Source organism: Hemiscyllium ocellatum, chromosome 39, assembly GCF_020745735.1.
Source record: "Hemiscyllium ocellatum isolate sHemOce1 chromosome 39, sHemOce1.pat.X.cur, whole genome shotgun sequence".
In the NCBI taxonomy this organism is placed as follows: domain Eukaryota; kingdom Metazoa; phylum Chordata; class Chondrichthyes; order Orectolobiformes; family Hemiscylliidae; genus Hemiscyllium; species Hemiscyllium ocellatum.
The window spans coordinates 1820524-1835068 of record NC_083439.1 but is presented as its reverse complement, the minus strand read 5'-3'; the positions used below and the strand labels follow the sequence as shown (position 1 = coordinate 1835068).

Below are 14545 nucleotides of genomic sequence, written 5' to 3'. Positions count from 1 at the left end.
CTTTTCTAGCACTACTCCGATCTAAACTCTGGTTTCCAGTATCTGCAGTCCTCACTTTTGCCTTCTCTGCTAATACCATCAGCTGAGATCCTAACAGTCAGACGGAACCCCTGGGTTGGCTGCTGTTGGGCAAGCCTGGACTAAAGGATTGTTCGGAAAGATATCTATCAGAAATGTACAAGTTTCTATTTATAGAAACGCACATTAATTATCATAAACCTGCAGTTCACCAAGGAGCACAATGTCAGTCTTTTCCGTTATATTAGAAGACAAGTAAATTCCCAGTAAATGCCCAAAATTGAATACAATACAACTTTCCTGACATTCAGGAGTGAACATTCAGGCAAAGCATGGGATGAATGTAAACAATCTCCCTCAAAAAAAAGGAAATTGTTCAATTAATAAATTTAATCCTGAGAATTGTCAAGGTTTGTTGGTCCAGAGTATTCAGCTGGATGAAGTTCGGATTCAGGTTAGCCATGGTGGGGAGCAGGTTCAAGGGGCTGAATGGCCTGCACTGTGTTCAGTGATTGGCCATTTCCAGGAGAATAAAGACATCTCTTGGTTGGCACATTGCAACACCCTCTGGGTCAAAGCTTTGCTGAATCATTGGGGCACGGCATAGGAGGGTATCCCACACTGGCCTCATGCTGCATTTACCCAGGAGCATCAGAATCTGAAACTCCAGTCAAACACTCTCAAACTCACCAAAGGTCTTTAACAAAACATGTTCTACTCTGCCTCAAAACTTTGCCAACCTTTACTTTTCCTTTTTTCTGTCAATGATCTGGATCCTGATGTTCAAGAGACAATTTCAACATTTGCAGATGACACAAAACTTGTAGAATTGTATACTGTGAGGACAGTGTGGAACTGCTAAAGGACAGTGACAAGTCGGTGGGAGTGAGTGGAGAGTAGGCAACGGGGTTCGATGCAGAGGTGATGCATTTTGGTCAAAAATACATTGAAAGATGATATATTATATCAAGATGACAGCGGAGTCGGGTTCCTGAGCTGGGGCTGGTCTGCTCTGACCGTTTCTCTTTATTTCTCTTGTTTTTTTTTTCTTCTTGTTTCCATTACTTTCCTCTTGGCCTGAGCTCAGGCGGCATCGGCAGTGGTGAAAGATTGCCCCACCCGATTTATTTTCCGGGGCGAGCACAGGACCCATTCGGGGAATCGGTACCTGAGGATCGGTGACCTGAGGATCGGTGGTTGGGCCCAGTGCTGGAGGGACAAAGCAATGGCGGAAGGGCATCCCGGCGACATCAAGGTGGCCCCAGCACTAAGAGAAGTGATTCCGGGTCCGGTGGGGATGGTAGCGTCCGAGGAACAGGAAAATCGACATTTCGGGCAAAAGCCCTTCATCAGAATAGAAGCAGGAAGCCTCCAGGGTGGAGAGATAAATTTGAGGGGGGCAGAATGAGGAAACTGGTGAGTCATTTCCCCTCCCCCCACCTTACCCCAGTTCCATTCTTCCAGCTCAGCACCATCCTCATGTCTACTCCTACCTGCCAATCTCCCTTCCCACCTATCTCCCTACCCTCTGACCTATCACCTCCATCCCCACCCCCATCCACCTATTGTACTCTTTGCTACCTTCTCCACAGCCCCACCCCCCTCCCATTTATCTCTCCACCCCGGAGGCTTCCTGCCTCTATTCCTGATGATGGGATTTTGCCCAAAACGTCGATTTTCCTGCTCCTCGGATGCTGCCTGACCTTCTGTACTTTTCCAGCACCACTCTGATCTGAATTCTGGTTTCCAGCATCTGCAGTCCTCACTTTTGCCAGTGGAGATGGTGGCGAGGCGGTGGAGGAAGGATGGTGGTGCAGGTATCATTGATGATGACCTGGTTCAGTACCTGATGGACTCTCTTTAAGCTCTCCCTTTTTTTTTGTTCCTTGTTCTTAAATTGTTCAAACTGATGCTGGGTCATGGCGACAGTGGGAAACATTTTCAGTGTATTTTACCATTTTTCTCACTGTAAACTACACATGACAATAAAATCATTCATTCAAAAAAATAGGGTTTACAATTCTAAAGTGGGCACAGGAGCAGAGGCCTCTGACTATATCTGTGCACAGTCCATTGAAAGCAGCAGATGGAAACAGCAATTAATAAAGCACAAAGTGTCCTCAGCTTCATACTTGGGGCGTAGAGTACAAAAGCATGTTTGGTGAACTTGTACAAGATGCATGTTAGACCTCAGCTCAAGTTTTGTGGACATTTCTGGGTGCCACATTATAGGGAAGATGTGAACACATTGGAGGGAATGTGGGATGGTTCCAGGGATGAGGAACTTCGGTGATGACAATAGACTGAGTGCTGGAGAAACTCAAGAATTTCTCAAGTTCCAAAGAAGAGTCACATTGGGCTTGAAACGTAAACGGTGTTTCTCTCTCCAGATGCTGCCAAATTTGCTGAGTTTCTCCAGCATTCTCTGTGTCTATTTCAGATTTACAGCAGCCGCAGTATGTTGCTTTTTGGACAAAGTTGGGACTGTTCTCCTTGGAGAGAAGGCAGCGAGAGGAGATTTGATTGAGGTTTACAAAATCATGAGTGGGCTGGGTAGAGTAGATAAGGAGAAGTTTTTCCCACTTGTAAAGAACAAAAGGGGACAGAATTAAAGTGATGTGTCATGAAGCAAGGGTGATGTGAGAAAAATGCTTTTCACACAGTGAGTAGTCAGGGAATGGAATGTACTGTCTGGAAATGTGGGGGCAGGGTCAGCTGACACATTCAAGATAGCATCGGATGATTTTTGGATAGATATGGTGTGTAAAGGCTTGGGGGGAAAGCAGGAGATTGGAACTAAGTAATGATGCTCATTTAATAACTTTGCAAACATGAGGGGCTGAATGGCCGCTTCTGTGATCATGTAATTCTGAAATATCCATTATGGTATTTCGCTTTTCATCATGTGTTTATGCATCAGCCTTGGGCTTTGATCAAGCATTTAGTAAATTGTTGGATTGAAGCTGAGAATTTAATTTCCCACTGCACACTCTCATTGCCAGACTGCAGTGATTAAGGTTGTGTGGGGAGAGGATTGTGTTTAAACCAACTGGGTCACCCAGCCCCCAATATTATTGCGTTAATACTCAGGCATTGAATAAATGGAGGAACTATTGTCGGCCAGTGCAGGGAAATAAAGAATGGTAAATTGTTGGGAATGCTAATTGAATTCCATTTCTCATCACAGGTCATGAGAATATAATTTAAACATCTCAGTGCAAGTGCAAACATTTCAAAGAAATGGATATATTCCTGCAATTTCCAAAGAAATCAAAGATGTTTTCCTGCTTCATGTTTTGGTTTTAGTAAGAGCTGATCTTTATTCTACTGTTAACACCCACTCTGATGTACTAACACCTTCTGTGTAAACATTGCCATACTCTTTGCTTTTTGTTCTATGACACTCTCGATGTCCAATCTCCCTTTTCCTCTAACCTTTCCATGACCTTTCTTGTTCCACTTGCCACTCCCACCCACTCACCTTTAAAACAGCATAAAAACCATCACATTTCTAATCCCGTTAAATTCCAAAAATGAGTCATACTGGAGTCGAAACATTAGCGCTGGTTCTGTCTCCATGGATTCTGCCATACCTGCCGAGTTTCTCCAGCACCTCATCTTTTTATTTCAGATTTCTCGCATCTGAAGGCTTTTAGAACATAGAAAAGTACAGCACAGAACAGGCCCTTTGGCCCACGATGTTGTGCCGAGATTTAATCCGAATGTAAAATATAGTAACTTAACCTACGCACCCCTCAACTCACTGCTATCCATGTGCATGTCCAGCAGTTGCTTAAATGTCCCTAATGACTCTGCTTCCACCACCACCGCTGGCAAAGCATCCCACACATTCACAACTCTCTGCATAAAGAACCTACCTCTGACGTCTCCTTTATACATTCCTCCTAATATCTTAAAACTATGACTTATCGTACCAGTCAATCCTGCCCTGGGGAAAAGTCTCTGGCTATTGACCCTATCTATTCCTCTCATTATTTTGTACACCTCGATCAGGTCTCCTCTCTTCCTCCTTCTCTCCAGAGAGAAAAGTCCGAGCTTATTCAACCCCTCTTCATAAGGCAAGCCCTCCAGTCCAGGCAGCATCCTGGTAAACCTCCTTTGCACCCTCTCCAAAGCTTCTGTATCTTTCCTATAGTAGGGCGACCAGAACTGGACACAATATTCCAAGTGTGGTCTCACTAGGGACTTGTAGAGCTGCAGCAAAACCTCGCGGCTCTTAAACTCGATCCCCCTGTTAATAAAAGCCAAAACACTATATGCTTTCTGAACAACCCTATCCACTTGGGTAGCAACTTTGAGGGATCTATGTACTTGCATACCAAGATCCCTCTGTATCTCCACACTGCCAAGAATTCTGTCTTTAATCCTATATTCAGCATTCCAGTTTGATCTTCCAAAATACATCACTTCGCATTTATCCAGGTTGAACTCCATCTGCCATTTCTCAGCCCAGCTCTGCATCCTGTCTATGTCGCGCTGCAGCCTACAATAGCCCTCGATACTATCGACAACACCTCCAACCTTTGTGTCATTGGCAAATTTACTAACCCACCCCTCAACCTCCTCATCTGAGTCATTTATAAAAACTACAAAGAGCAGAGGCCCAAGTACAGAGCCCTGTGGGAGCCCACTCAACACTGACCTCCAGACAGAATACTTTCCATCTACAACCACTCTCTGCTTTCTGTCAGCCAGCCAATTCTGAATCCAGAGCCAAATCTCCCTGTATCCCATATCTCCTGACTTTTATGAATGAGCCTACCATCGGGAATCCTATCAAATGCCTTGCTGAAATCCACATACACCACATCCACTGCTCAAATGTAGTTGACCTGTCTTGACACCTCCTCAAAGAACTCATCAAGATTTGTGAGGCATGACCTGCCCCTCACAAAGCCATGCTGACTGCCTTTAATCACACTATGCTTTGCCAAATTGTCATAAATCCTATCCCTCAGAATTCTTTCCAAAATTTTGCTGACCACAGACGTAAGACTGACTGGTCTGTAATTGCCAGGGATTTCCCTATTACCCTTCTTGAAAAGTGGAACAACATTCGCCTCCCTCCAATCCTCCGGTACGACTCCTGTGGAGAGTGAGGAGGCAAATATCCTCGCCAGCAGCTTAGCAACCTCCTTTCTCGCTTCCCGGAGCAGCCAAGGATATACCTGGTAAGTTTTTTTTGCCGAGAGGTGTGAGGGGGGAGCGAAGGACTTCTGGGAAGTTTTTAAAGTGGGTGAGATCTAAACCCGAGACCTTACACCATAGGGCCTCCCTCCCATCCACCACCTCTAACCTGACGTCTGTAAACGAGGTAAGTTTTCAGGTTTCTTTTTTTTCTTCTCTTCCTTTGTTTAGTCCTGTGTTGGCTTTCAGAGTAGCAGGATATGGGTGTTATGGCAGTTGCATGTTTCTCCTGCAGAATCTGGCAGGTGAGAGACACTTCACATGTCTCTGCCGACTACATCTGCGGGAAGTGCACCCAACTCCAGCCCCTCGAAAACTGAGTTAGGGAACTGGAACTGGAGCTGGAGCTGGATGAACTACCGATCATTCGGGAGGCTGAGGGGGAAATTGAGAGGATGTACAGGGAGGTGGTCGCTCCCCAGACACAGGATAAGGACAGTTGGGTTACTGTCAGGGGGAGGAAAGGGAATCGATGGTCAGATCAGGGATCCCCTGTGGCTGTTCCCCTCAGCAATAAGTCTACATTTTGGATACTGCTGGTGGGGACAGCCTACCAGGGGAAAGCCATAGTTGTCAGGTCTCTGGCACTGAGCCTGGCACTGGGGCTCAGAAGGGAAGGGGGGGGGGGAAATAGAAAAGCGCTAGTGGTAGGGAACTCAATAGATGGATTGACAGGAGATTTTGTGGTCAGGAACAGGACTCCTGGAAGGTATGTTGCCTCCCTGATGCCAGGGTCCAGGATGTTGCCAATCTGGTTTACAAGATTCTGAAGGGGGAGGGTGAGCAGCCAGAAATCGTGGTACATATTGGTACCAATGATATAGCCAGGAAAGGGATTGAAGATCTGAAAAGTGACTACAGAGAGTTAGGTTGGAAGTTGAAGAGCAGGACAAGTAGAATAGTGATCTCGGGTTTGCTACTGGTGCCTTGAGATAGTGAGATGAGGAACAGGCAGCGAATGCAGCTTAACACGTGGCTGCGAGGCTGGTGCAGGAGGGAGGGCTTCAGATACCTAGACCATTGGGATACCTTCTGGGGAAGGTGGGACCTGTACATCAAGGATGGGTGGCACCTGAACTGGAGGGGTACAAATGTCCTGGGTGGGAGATTTGCTCGTGTGATTCGGGATGGTTTAAACTAGTTTGTTAGGGAGGGTGGGAATCAGAGTCACATGTCTGAAAGGGGGTCAGTTGCAGACAGGACAGTGACAGGATATATTGAATCTATCAGGAAGGTTTCTCACACGGTGAAACAAAGGGATCAGTTAAAGTGTGACTGCTTTAATGCAGGGAGTGTCCGGAATAAGAGTGACAAACTTAGAGCATGGATCAGTACTTGGGGCTACGATGTTGTGGCCATAACAGAGATGTGGGTTTCACAGGGGTAGGAATGGTTGTTGATGTTCCAGGGTTTAGAATGTTTAGAAAGAACAGGGAGGGTGGAAAAAGAGGAAGGGGTATAGCATTGCCAATCAGAGAGTGCATCACAGCTACAGAAACGAAGGTTGTTGGGGAATGTTTGTCTACTGAGTCAGTATGGGTGGGAGTTAGGAACAGCAAGGGAACAGACACCGCACTGGGGTTTTCTACAGAGCATCTAATGGCAGTAGAGGGATTGAAGATCTCATAGGCAGGCAGATTCTGGAAAAATGCAAAAGTAGCAGGGTTGTTGTCATGGGTGATTTCAACTTTCCCAATATCGACTGGAACCTCCTCAGTGCAGATGGTTTGGATGGAGCGGTTTTTGTCAGGTGTGTTCAGGAGGGTTTCCTTATTCAGTATGTAAACAGACAGATGAAGGGAGAGGCCATTTTGGATTTGGTGTTCGGCAACGAGCCAGGGCAGGTGCCAGATCTCGCGGTGGGAGAACACTTTGGTGACAGTGACCACAACTGCCTCACATTTAACATAGCCGTGGAGAGGGAAAGGAGCAGTTACCAAGGGAAGGTATTTAATTGGGGAAAAGGAAATTATGACACTATCAGACAGGAGTTGGGAAGTACAGACTGGGGGCAATTGTTCCACAGAAAGTGCACAGCAGACATGTGGAGACTATTTAAGGAGCAGTTGTTGTGAGGGATGTATGAATTTGTTCCTCTGAGACAGGCAAGAAGGGGTAAGATTAAGGAACCTTGGATGACAAGAACAGAGGAACTTCTCATCAAAAGGAAGAAGGCAGCTTATGTAAAGTGGAGGAAGCAAGATCTGGCACAGCTTTAGAGGATTACAGGCTTGCTAGAAAGGAGCTCAGAATTGGACTGAGGAGAGCCAGGAGGGGGCACGGAAAAGAATGATCAGGAGAACCCAAAGGTATTTTACTCATACGTGAGGAATAAGAGAATGATCAGGGAGAAGGCAGGGCCGATCAGGATAGCGGAGGGAACTTGTGTGTGGAGTCTGAGCAGATAGGGGAAGCCCTAAATTAGTTTTTTGCTTTGATTTTCACCAAAGAAAGGAAACTTAGAGGAGCTGGGATATAGTCTTGACCAGGTCAAGATTGATGAAGTTGATGTGCTAGAAATTTTGGAAAGCATTAAGATTGATTTTTGATTTTATTTTAGCAGAAAAAAGGTCCAATGACCTCGGAAAGTCTGCCCCGAAATGTAGACTTTGAGAAGGTACAAGTCACAGCTCCTCAAATCTGTTCCCCAAATGAATGGATTACCTGAACCTTAATTCCTTTACCTGTATTTAGCTTCATATTGTCATGGTGACTTTACCCAGGAACTGTTCCTCTCAGGTTTGGAAGCTTCATTGACTCCACAATATTTCCATTAAAAGAGAGGATTTCACATGTCCACTTCCCATTATGTGAAATGTACATCCTGCTTTCATTCTGGAATGTTTTGCTCTAATTTCAAATATTGTGTCACTCCTTCATCAATCTAATCAATCTTTTAATCATTGTAACTACTCGTCTGGGAAACACTAACACAAGTAGCACTGACTGCTTCTGCGCACAAAGCATCAGAGTCTGTTTCCTCAGTTTTATAAACTCTCAGCTGGAGACTCTCTGAGGACAAACTGTTTTATAAAAGCAGCAAATGTGATGGAAGAAAAGCATATTCACCCAGTGAGTGGTTTGGGTTTGGGAATGCATTGTCTGGGAATGAAGTGATTCAACTGAGGCATTTAAGAGGGAATTACATGACTATGTAAATAGGTTCTGGGAAGTGGCAGGAAATTGGCACTAATTCACAACACTCAGAGAGCTGGTGCAGATACAATGGGGCTGAACGGCCTCCTGCATTGTAGCAATTCCATGATTCTGATGTTTTGGCAAAACCCACCAGCAAACGTTTACAGAGTCATTGCAATTGTTAATGATTCAACTGGTGAGTGGGGAGAGTTCATAACCACAGTATACAAAACAAATTAAATGTCAAACTGACCAGTTCTTTGGGGGAGTCACTTGAAATGATCTGACAAAGTGTCAGTTCTTGATTGTGTTTCAGGAATGAAGTTCAAATACACACTTCAGAAACAAGTCAGAATGTTTCTGCAAGGGTTCAGGTGTGGTTCCCAGCCAGTTTAACACAACCCTTGAGTCTCTCATCGTCTGTCTCTCACCTTTCATATTGTTTCCTCGTTGATCTTTTGAACTTCCCTTGCCCTTTGCCATACTGTTCATTATTTCAGCCTTCTGCTTAAACTTCACTGCAAACAAAAGAGATGTTACAGATGGAGAAGGTTCTAGAATCATTTTGAGTGACAATGGCCAACCATTCTGAACCGCAGGAAGGACGCCAAACTTTTACATAATTGCTGGGCACAAACACAGAAAGGAGGAATGCAACAGATGTAGATATTGCACAGAGGATACTGTGTGAACGGCCGTGTAGAGTGTTTTGAAGAGTTTTGTCAGATAAATTGAGACCTCCACTACGAGACAACTAAAAGCCAATTGTTGGCTCTTCCACCTTGTGCTCCTAAGGCCTGTCACCGGGATTCCACCGTTCAAACACAAAGCAAAACAACTTTACCAGCATGGCTTTTACTTTTCACCAGGACGTCTGAACTAAGGATGGTGAAAGGACAATTTTCTGGATGGGCTGAATGGCCTTATTTTGTGTAGAATCATACAATGATTCAGATAGTGTCATGAACATTTGTTCAGGGGAGGGTCTTCGGGAATTCAAACAAGTCCAAAGTATTAGTTAAATGCACTGGAGAGGTGACAGGGTTGTAATGTATCCCCTTAACTGGATCAATGAAGGTGAAAGAATTTGCTCCATGCCTGTCCTATAAACCTATAAAAGTGGGCGGCACGGTGGCACAGTGGTTAGCACTGCTGCCTCACAGCGCCTGAGACCTGGGTTCAATTCCCGACTCAGGCGACTGACTGTGTGGAGTTTGCACGTTCTCCCAGTGTCTGCGTGGGTTTCCTCCGGGTGCTCCGGTTTCCTCCCACAGTCCAAAGATGTACAGGTCAGGTGAATTGGCCACGCTAAATTGCCCATAGTGTTAGGTAAGGGGTAAATGTAGGGGTATGGGTGGGTTGCGCTTCGGCGGGTCGGTGTGGACTTGTTGGGCCGAAGGGCCTGTTTCCACACTGTAAGTAATCTAATCTTTAAAAAACCTCTTAAAGGGAAATCTGTGGGTAACATTAATTTTCCTTGAACAAGTAAACCAAGGAACAATGATCTAACCTGCACTGACTGAAACAAAAGCTTAACCTGCAGTATTCCAGCAATAACCTGCAGTATTCCAGCAATAATCTCTGATTCATAATGATTCCATGTGAGGGCCAGAGAACTGGATTCAAACTGCAAACCACTTTGGAGAAATTTCACTGAATCCCTGCTGTTAAACTATCTGCCCTGGGCGAATCACATTCACTGTTTGGAAAGCACAGCATACAGACATTAAGGAAAGTCTATTACTCACATTATACACACAGACTGCATCTGTCTGTATCAAGGTGAGAATTTCTCAACAAATCCCTAAGGAAGGAATTTCTCAGCAAAACCAAATTAATTTACTGTTGACCACCTCCAGAAAATCTCAGCGGGAATCTGTTTCACACTGAGCACCTGTAAACGCTCCCATGTTCAATGAAAGGTTCAGTCCTTACACAGAGCATTACACTGGGACACAGCATGCAAAATACATGCAGCTACAGAAAGTGTACAGATAGATACACATGGGACCACGCATAAAGATTCACATACAGTGCACTTGTGCACACAAACATTCACAAGAATATTCTCTTACACAGTTGTGTGACACTGCTCTCTGGTGCACTACTCTTTGTTACAGTGTGACATAGTGTTATAGTGAGATTCTCAGTGTGTACTGATGGTGAGAGTGCACCATCCCGACATCACATGGTCTAACCAGCTTCTGTGATGTCAGGATCTCAGATTTGAGTAGTTCTCATCCCAGAAAGACAAGGCCTGAATCTGTGTGATGTTTCCTAGTCAACCCCCACATGCACCCAATCACTGACAAGGTCAGTTTTGACAGCGGTTTCTATCATGGGGCCAAATGGCCTACTTCAGCATGGGAGTAATTCTGTGACTTGTTGTCTGTAAGTAGTTTGGAGTGTTTCTGGAAAACATTTGTGCTGCCTTTCTGAAGTTGTCAGAGACATTTCCCACATCCTGGGGAGAGCAGAATTATTGGTGACCAGCCCTCTCCAAGGGGTCTGTAAGTAAGGTCAGGGTTAGGGTCAGGATTAGATTAGGGTTAAAGTTAGGGTTAGAGTTGGGTCAGTGTCAGGGTTAGGTTAGGGTCAGGCTAGGGTACAATAGGGTTAAAGTTAGGGTTAGAATCAGGATAAGGTTGTGGGTTAGGTCAGGGCCTGGATCAGGGTTAGGTTTAAGGTTAGGTTGTGGGTTAGGGTGTGCAATGGCAGTTCCTCCGGGACTGGAGCAACAAGGTTAGGATCAGTGTTAGGGTTAAGGTTAAGATTAGGGGGAGTGTTAGGGTTAGAGTCAGTGTTAGGGTTAGGGCTAGGCTAGCAGCAGCACTTCCTCTTGGGCTGGAGCTCGACAATGCAGGGGGAGAGGTATCAGGGAAGGCAAGCTCTTTGTGCTTTCCCTTGCCATTACAGCCTCATGCCCGGCCCAGGACTGTGGCAGGGGGCTGGGCAATGTCCTCAGTGTCTTGGTGTGGATGACCATGAGTGCTCTCCTTGATGCTTCTACAGCACAAGCTGTCTGTCACCTCACCCTTACTGAGCATATACCATGGCCAAGCCTTTACCCATGGCAGGCTCCTGCCTGCTCGTGCCAGCTGCAGATTGACGGCAAGGCCCAGAATGTTGTCAGTATCTGAGCTTGGAGCAGTAAATCTGTGACCTAGTGAATGGGGCCTTCTGTTCAAAGTTGTGCTCTTTCTTGCTCACTCCCTGCCACGCCAGATCACATCTGTTTGAAAGCAGGAAGTTTGGAGATGATTGGGTGGGAACCAAGAGTTAGATCACATCTCAAATGGCAGGAACCAGGTGAGGTAGGAGTTGGGCATGTCAGGGACATAACATTGCCCTCAATGATCTCAGTGACCTGAGGACTGATGAACAATGAGTCCTGCAGGAGATAGGGTGGAGTGCCAGTGATTGTTTCTGTGATGTACTGAGCAGAGGGAAGTACTGTATGTGCAGGCAGTGGAGGTCTGAGAGTGAGAGTGTGATGAGGTGGCCCGAAGGATAGGGTCAGAGTGCAGAGTGCAAGTGACTGGTGCTGCCTGTCTTATGGAAGGTGCATTGCGCTAAATGAGGAACTGGTGGGGCAGGGTTGGGGAAGTCATGTGAAGATGCTTCACTTGTGAGAACCCATTAGGATTCTCATGGCACTGCTTCCAGGTTCATCCAGATCTTTCCTGCCACCCCCAAATCCAAACCAGAATGCCATAGCATCTCTCTTCTTCCAGCTTCTCCCAGTTATAGTTCGGCTCATCCTGGAGCCCTCGCAGTTCATTGGTATTCACTATTTTGCCATAATTTAAATTGCAGCAAGATTCTTTAATGCAACTTCCCTTTAAAAAGGCGAGCCTGCCATGAAGGAGAAGAGGCTGGCTGGGGGAGGTTGTTTATGGTCAGTGCCACTGAGCTCCTCCTGCTGAACACAAACATTCAGACGAAGGAAGCAGCATGTGACCCACTCTGTCAGACACTGCAGTCCTTCAGACAAGGTGCCCACCTCCATTGGAGGGTCTGCCAGTTGGTAACAAATCCTGACTTGGACTTTCCAAAGAAAGGCAAGAGGATTTCTCATGCTCAATGAAAAAAACCAATGACCCACTGGAAGGGTTCAATGAAATTGAATTTCTACTGATACATTCATGGCCTGGTGTTTGTGTCATAAGAACATAAGGACTAAGAGCAGGAGTAAACGGTCTGGCCATTCAATAAGATCATGGCTGATCCTTTTGTGGACTCTTCTTCACTTACTCGACCTCTCACCATAACCCTTAATTCCTTTGCTGTTCAAAAATCTATCTACCTTAGCTTTAAAAACATTTACCGAAGTAACATCAACTACTTCATCGGAGATAAGGTTTCTGCCTGTTTGTAGTCAATGAAAATGGTGCCTCTGTTCTGCTGTAAAATTCTTTTTCTGGTTCAAGTGAAGGATCAGTCAGGAAATTAATGAATTATAAAGTTACAACACATCATCTGGACCTCCAAATGACTCACTGTATTCACCAACCAGTCTCCCTGTGACTGAATTTCGGATTGAATTCCAACTCTCATCCAAATTAAAGTCATATCTTCCCCTTGAACGCTTTTCTGATAACAAGTTATTCCTCAACCCTTTCAGAGAATTTTCTTCAGTCTTCGTGGATTCCAGTGAATGTTGGTTTAGAGTCATCATTATAAAGGGAAAGATGATTCATTTCTCCCTCCTGTTTTCACTGATCTAGAAGAAAATGGATCCCAGAATTGCTGATCATGGAATGCTGCTATTTGTGGTGCAATTAGATTCTTGGACTTTTCTCACCTTAACATTCCCACCTGACACAATCTCTGCAGCACAAACCATAGCAAACAAGCTTGGAATCCAGCACCACAGCTAGAACTAGGAATCATGTGAACTTGAACAAGAATTCATTCATGTAGCTGCAGCTTGAGATCAGAGAGTGGACACAGCTCCATAGTCAGACTTGATGTCATGGTGCTCCAATACCTTCTGTCCTGATCACTCATTTCTCTGGTTCTCAGGCCAGTGCCTGACTGTAATTGTTCATTGGTTATCCTCTAAACAACCTCAATCAGTGCCAAAGGCATTCACTTCAGCCCCATTCATCAGCACCTGAGCTCCCTCAGCAATTCAAACACTGAAATCCAGCCCTTCCAGCATACTCCTGGGGAAGGACCATCCAATTAAAATGGTCCATGAGTTTCTTGTGAGGGAAAGCTTTAGTTTGAGATCCATTGTCTCTAATGTTCCAATGCTGCCTTTGGCCATCTTAAGAACAAAGTGTTTGATAACAAAGACTTCAAACCCAGCAGTAAGCTCGTGGTCTAGAAGGCTGTATTGTTATCTGCCTTTGTGTGTGCATTGGACAATGTGCAGAAGAGTATTAAATCCCTAGAGAGAAATCTCCAGTTTGTTCCTCTGCAAACTCTTGCAAATCCAATGGCAGATTACGACTCCTAAATCAGTGTCTTGTCTCAAGATCCTGGAATTCCTTCCCTAAGAGCACTATGGTTCAATAAAGCAGCTCATTATCACCTTCTCAAATAGGAATATGTCATAAATGCTGATTACACAGCCACATTCACAATTCATGAGAACATCGAGCTTTAGAGGTTACTCCTTTTCTGGAGAATATTCTGCTTCCCACTATCATTATGAGAAAAAATGTTTCCTAATTTCTATCCTAAATGTTCTGGCTCTGATTTTGAGGTTATCTCCTCAAGACTTTCCCACCAGTAGGACGATTTAGACTGAAGGCTGTGTTTTCATACTGTACCTGTCTGTGACTCTCATGTCTTGACAGTAAAATCAATAACATTCTCTCAGCTACATTGTCTGGATGGCTGGTTTGTGATGCAGAGTAACACCAACCGTTTCAGTTCAATTCTTGCACCAGCTGAGGTCATTCTCCTTCTCAAACTCTACCCCACCGACAGTACAGTGACCCTCAAGTTAAACCACCAGCAGTCATCTCTGTCTAATGAGAGAGCAGTCCTGTGGTCTGCTAGAATTATGTAAGTATTTTACCTTAAATATCCCAGCCACAATGGCCATGTTTTAAGATTTTGTTTTATCTAATCACTGCTCCATATATTAATCGGGAGCCCCTGGAAATAAAGTAGGAGAGGCAGAACAAGTCTTGGTGCGGTACTCTTGCTTATTATTCCTTTCCCACCT

At 45.1% G+C, this 14545-nt stretch overlaps 1 protein-coding gene across 1 annotated transcript in view; it reads right to left on the bottom strand.

Annotated features, from left to right (window-relative positions):
* Window positions 1–14545, bottom strand: part of slc24a1 (solute carrier family 24 member 1) — a 48768-nt gene that overhangs the window by 13370 nt on the left and 20853 nt on the right. The window contains exon 5 of the mRNA XM_060852837.1: window positions 8829–8882. Within this exon, the coding sequence (XP_060708820.1) occupies window positions 8829–8882 (54 nt within the window). The remainder of the gene's footprint in view (window positions 1–8828; window positions 8883–14545) is intronic.